This window comes from Buceros rhinoceros, unplaced genomic scaffold (assembly GCF_000710305.1).
Source record: "Buceros rhinoceros silvestris isolate BGI_N320 unplaced genomic scaffold, ASM71030v1 scaffold3435, whole genome shotgun sequence".
Classification (NCBI taxonomy): Eukaryota; Metazoa; Chordata; class Aves; order Bucerotiformes; family Bucerotidae; genus Buceros; species Buceros rhinoceros.
The window spans coordinates 29,336-35,412 of NW_010410980.1; the positions used below are offsets into that span (position 1 = coordinate 29,336).

Sequence of the window (6,077 nt, forward strand, 5' to 3'; positions counted from 1 at the left end):
TGTAATGTTGCTAAAAGTGCCGTCTAAATCCACTGAAGACATGCTTTCCATATCCTGACTCTCTGCCAGATCCACAGATTCTAAGAATCTAAAAATAAATGACTAAACATTTTATAACCTAGAGACTTTCCAGTATAGACATATGCATACATGTATGAGACAACACACACTCATACAAAACCTCCTGTTTATCAATACACAGGTATAATGTTGAGATCTAAATTTCTGAGCACAGACATAATATTCAATTATTCTAGAAATTGAAGGAGTGTATAATTAATGACACAGACGAGACACATCTTTCCAAATCACTTCTAGAACTTTAAACACCTATAGCGCAAAAGGAAATCTGTACTATTGGAAACAGAATTCCTGATAAAGGAATGAGGACAATGGTTACTTAGCCTTTCCTAAGGGGAAAATAGAGAGGTCATAACCTTTGGAAGAAGAATCAATCAGAAGGACTACAAAGATGTTGCAAGGTTACACAAAGAGAAAGCTAGAAGGGCCAAAGCTCCGAAAAAGCTTAATCTGGCTATGGCCATAAAAGATAATAAAAAAAGTTTCTGCAAATATATTAGCAACAAAAGGAAGTCTAATGAGAATCTCCATCCTTTATTGGATGTGGGGGGAAACATAATGACCAAGGATGAGGAAAAAGCTGAGATGTTTAATACCTTTCTTGACTCAGTCTTTAATTTTAATGCCAATTGTTCTCAGGTTACCCAGCCCCTTGAGCTGGAAGACAGAGACAGGAGCAGAATGAATAATCTAAAGGAAAATGGTTAATGACCTGCTGCACCACTCAGACACATGCACGTCTATGGGGCTGAACGGGATCCACCCAGCGTTACTGAGGGAACTAGCAGAAGTGCTCACCAAGCCACTTCACATCATTTACTATCAGTCCTGGCTAACCAGGGAGGTACCTATTGACTGGAGACAGCAAATGTGACATCCATCTACAAGAAGGGCCAGAAGGAGGATTGAGGAAACTACAGGTCTGTCAGTCTGACCTTGGTGCGGGGAAAGGTTATGGAGCAGATCACCTTGAGTGCCATCATGCGGCACATACAGGACAACCAGGTGATCAGGCCCAGTCAGCACGGGTTTGTGAAAGGCAGGTGCTGCTTGACTAACCTGAGCTTTATGACAACACAATCTGCTTAGCGGATGAGAGAAGGGCTGTGGATGTTGTCTACCTGGACTTTAGTAAAGCCTTTGTCACCATTTCCCCTCAGCATTGTCCTGGAGAAACCAGCTGCTCATGGCTTGGATGGGCGTACGCTTTGCTGGATAAAAAAAACTGTCTGGATGGCCAGGCCTGGTGAGGCCACACCTCAAATACTGTGTCCAGTTTTGGGCCTCTCACTTCAAGAAGGACATTGAGGTGCTGTAGAATGTCCGGAGAAGGGCAATAGATGTGGTGCTCAGTGACATGGATCAGTGGTGAACTTGGCAGCACTGGGTTAACAGTTGGACTTGATTATCGTGAAGGTCTCATCCAACCGAAACATGCTTAAAATGAGCTCAATTTGTTTATTTAACTATAGCTTTTATCTTTAAAAGATTATATAGCACTATAAAACAGAATAATTATGTTAACGTGGCCAGGTCTTATTATTACCACACTAGAAAACAGAAATCTTAATCCCTACTGTATTTTAAATTTGAAAGATTAGCCTTTATTTACCCACCTTCCCCAAATACTTACTGTTCATCCTAGCGGTGCTAAAGCCGTACTCTGTTCCAGAGTTTGTGGTTCCTACACACACTTAGTATTCTAAACTGTACAGTTGTTACATTAGCCTAAAGTTTTCCAGAATCATCTAGAAAATCAAACCCCTCCACACAGAACTTACGCTTTTAGTTCCTTGGCATCTGGGTTACTTTCTGGTAAGACTCCTATTCCTCGACCGTAACAGGTGCCACCATGAAGATGAAATTCTATATGTGAGACTTCTTCATTGTCAGCATTTGCTTGTTTTGTATGAATACTGTAAATTCTCAGAAAACTTCCAATCTTAAAGACAAAAAGCAATTTGTAACACAAAGTTAGCTATTTACTTGGAAAATCCCAGGCCTCATAAAGCTTATTCCTTGCTTTTACTGAATCACAAAATAGCCGAAGCTGTCAGGGACCTCTGGAGACTGCTTAGTCCAACTTCCATGCCCAAAGCAGAGACAAATGGAACAGGTTTCTAGGGTTCTCTCCAGCTGGGTTTGGAATATTTTCAAAGATGGAGACTTCAAAACCTCTCTGGGTGACCTGTTTGTTTTGCTTTATCAGACAACATGACTGGCAGCAAAGGCTGATTCACAACCAGCATAAGCCTTCTTACTAGACCTGACCCTCAAGCAGACTTCAGAAGACAGATCAAACAAGCCAATATATTTCTTTCCTGAGGGCACAGTTTGTCTTCTCTACTCACAATGCAGCCCTCCAGAGACTGACGTGCTGTGATTTGTCCATGTATGATTGCACTCAGCAACTGACCTCATATCCATCATAAGGCATGGCATATCATCTGTTTATATGTATAGAGGCAAACACACCTGCTTACTCAGATTTCTTTATCATATATCTTACTCTTACGTTTCAGATAACATTTTCTCAGGGCCAGGACAAAAGGCGACATGTTAGAAATGCAAAGATTTTTGCACTGTTGCTAACTCTGTTAGATTGTATCCTCAGGTACCTGGAGAATATGCTTCTTGTTTTGCTTAGAATTACTTTGTGTTCTCTGAAAGATTTTTGTCAAGTTACTCAAATGGACTTAGTATCTATTAAGAAAGAAGTTACAGAGTGCTGAACATCCAACACACCTTTGTAACTTCGCTTTAACTTCAAAATACCACTCCCATTTTCCCTCCCCTCAAAAAAACCCCCCCAAAATCCAAAACCTCAACTCCAAGTCAAACCCAAGTTTATAAAGGTAGATAATCTGGAGACTTAATTATACAGTTTATTTCCATTTACTGTGTTTTAAAGGCCTTTGAATCAAATTAACTAGCACCCAAATACTTTTCTGAAATATACCATAAGATCCAGCTGATAGCTGGCAAGCTACACATACTCATTGATACATTTCAAATCTTTTAAATAGCCCTACATAAATGGTATATTAGTTTAAACTGACTTCCATTAACATTAATATTACAGCAGCCAGTCTTATTTATATTCAGCTCTTGCTTAAACTAGTAAAAACCTAAAAAATATTCTTATTAGACCAGATTGGGCAGGTCTTAGTACGACACTTATAGATGTATGTATATATGCATAAAAGCAGACAGAGCAGCCACCTGATTCTGGAATCCCCCTCTGTATCAACGAACAGACTACAACTATGTAATGCTGGTATCAAGCTGCTGTTTTAAACAATAATCACACACGGAAAAGGCAGCATATTTTCAAATTCAGGCACCAGGGACATAAAAAGTGCACTTCAGCCTGCATCTCTCTTGCTGCTGGCACGAGCTCTTACCAGAGTTTTAACTGAACTGCACCATTAGGGGACTGCTCATTTCGTTCATTCAAAGCATATCAACAGGACAGCTTGTACATTTAGAGAGTTAAAAGGCTTATCCGGGAACTTTTTTTTTTCTTTCCAGATGCTAAATTTCCCTTAATTATGTTGAATATGAAAAAATGCAAGGGACAGTCATATTATAAAACTGATATCATGACTATGGCAAATGCTTTTGAAGAAAGTCTTTTGGCAAGTTCTCAGGTAAGTTTTGCTTATCAAAGTACCTTATGTCAATATAATAGTGCCAAACTACTTTTGGGGAAAAAAGAGTAATGTGTTTCTAAGCAGGAAATAGTCGATTATAATTGAACAATTTCTTTCTTTCAAAAACTGAGTATAAAAACCCCTAAATATTTAGTAAGTATTTGCACATTTCCTATATGTGTAAACACAAAGCATTAAATATGGGAGAAGAGAGCACAGAAGCTAAGAACACAAAATGCTGATTTTGCCTTCTGAACTTCAGAAGGCTGAAATTCATGCAAAAGTCAACTGAATTACATGTTGCAGTGCAACACTCAACTTCCCAAAATCTATGATCACTACAAAAATACATCTTTCTATATATGAATTTATTTTATTAGATTGCTTTTCTGAAAATGTTGTCATTTTATCTATTTTAATATCACTCAGAGCTATACTGAAGAGCTGCATTATAATTAGCATTGCCAAATACTGAAAAATCCCACAAGGAAGGTTATGAATGTCAGCAGAGACACCAGACCTGACTGTGCCAGACAGAGTGCCGTTTCCATGAATTCCTTTCGGAGGCAGCATTGCTTACAGTTAACAGGAGAGAGCAAACGAGGGTGTTGCAGCTAAAAATGTTACTGTATTTCTCTTGTTTACAGAATGCCTGCAGACCAAGCACACTTTATACACTTGACTGAGAAGAAATTCTAATCTACGCTAAAGCAAACACCATGATTTACAGAGCCATCACAAAAATCTAGCAAAAAACCAACTCCTTACTTGACTTTACAGCAGTTCTCTTTATGAACTACCTATCTCATTTAGAGCAAGTTAATTTAAAATGAAATTAAAGCAGTAAGAATACATTTCTTGCAGTAAAATACTCTATTGCAGAAATATTCTATTGGCAGTCTAATTCAAATATGACTATTTTTAAAATATATACTAAAGCTAAAAAGAATTAGAATTAAGAAGTCACATATGCAGTTCTCTGTAACTAGCCTACTAAAACAACTTTTCAGCATTGCAAATTCTGATAATTACTTCAAAATGTATAGGGTTGTGTTCACATTTAAGACACTGATAAATTCAGAATGGTATTTTATTAACAGCAGTTAAATGTTCATGTTTAGCCAGAAAGACACTCATGATAAGAGACTGCTTTGATCTACAGGAATCACTTAATAAAATCAGCCATACTAATTTTTATGCCTATTTTACAGCTGATGATACCCCATGAGATTTATCTGCCATCACTTTATCATATCAACAGTCAATTTTATTGAGTAAATTGTGCACAACTTTTTGCAAATGAGAGAAAGCATATACATGGCATCTAGCTGTTGTCCTATGCAACAAAAAAAAACCAACTTAAATCCATTAAAGCATTTGGAGCACTTGGATGTGAGAGAGGTTATTGCAGTTTGTTTTTTTGATTGTTTGTTTGGGGTTTTTTTGTTTTGTTGTTTTTTGTTTTTTTTTTTTTAATGACTACAGAAACAGAAGTGGGGAAAATACCACTGACAGGTCAAAGGAATATTACCCAGGCCTGAAAAATATGAAGCTAGATATTACAGACATGTAAGTCATTTTAGTTGCCAGGTGGAAATATGACTCAGTCACTAGAAAAGCAAGCAAGACTTCTTAGTCCAAACTACTATATAAAACCCCACACGTACGGGGTGGAACAGCTGAAACTATTCAAATACTGCATCTGAAGATACAGAACATGAAGCAAATACTGTGAAATTACAGACTAGTACTTGTATGCACACTCAAGGTTAATTGTTTTACCTGTACTATGCAGAAAATGCATGGAGAAAGAAATTTGATAGTATCAAGCATAAGAGGAATGCACAGTACCACATATTCAATGAACAACAGCACGTAAGGAAATCAAGCAGCAGCTGGACCCCTTACAGTGCACTGAGTGACCACTGATGCTTACTCACTTTGACTTTTACTATCGAGCAAAATGCCTCAGATGGAAAAACCCATGTCAGAGACTTATTTCTGAGTTGCATGACAAGGTCTGAGTGAATTCTGAGAACCTCTGAAAAAACTGGAAAAAGAAATGCTGAAGAATAATGAACTGCAACCTATGGGTAGCAAGTATATTCAGAGAGTTGCAAGCTGGGGTTCCTAATGTGGAAGTCTCATCCCCCTCAGGTAGCCAGAGGAAGAGGGAAACTCCGGAAAGAGCAGCGACCACCATTGCCTTTGTTTAGTTGTAGCTCTTACTTGTGTCTTTATGCCCCAGGAAACAGTCTACTTCAGAGAAGAGATTTCTGAAAATTTTGTTTGCGTTTTGCTAAGGCACCAGACACTGAAAAGCTGCAACACCACTCAGCAGGA

The 6,077-nt window shown here is 38.1% G+C and overlaps 1 protein-coding gene across 2 annotated transcripts in view; it reads right to left on the reverse strand.

The window, feature by feature from the left end:
• Window positions 1-6,077, reverse strand: part of POT1 (protection of telomeres 1) — a 67,172-nt gene that overhangs the window by 15,352 nt on the left and 45,743 nt on the right. The window contains exons 10-11 of one of the 2 annotated variants that reach the window (XM_010135790.1): window positions 1,863-2,023; window positions 7-88 (exon numbers count right to left, since the gene is read on the reverse strand). In XM_010135790.1, coding sequence (XP_010134092.1) covers window positions 7-88; window positions 1,863-2,023 — 243 coding nt within the window. Of the gene's footprint in view, window positions 1-2; window positions 89-1,862; window positions 2,024-6,077 lie in introns of both variants that reach the window. The other variant, XM_010135789.1, reaches the window with a different exon arrangement.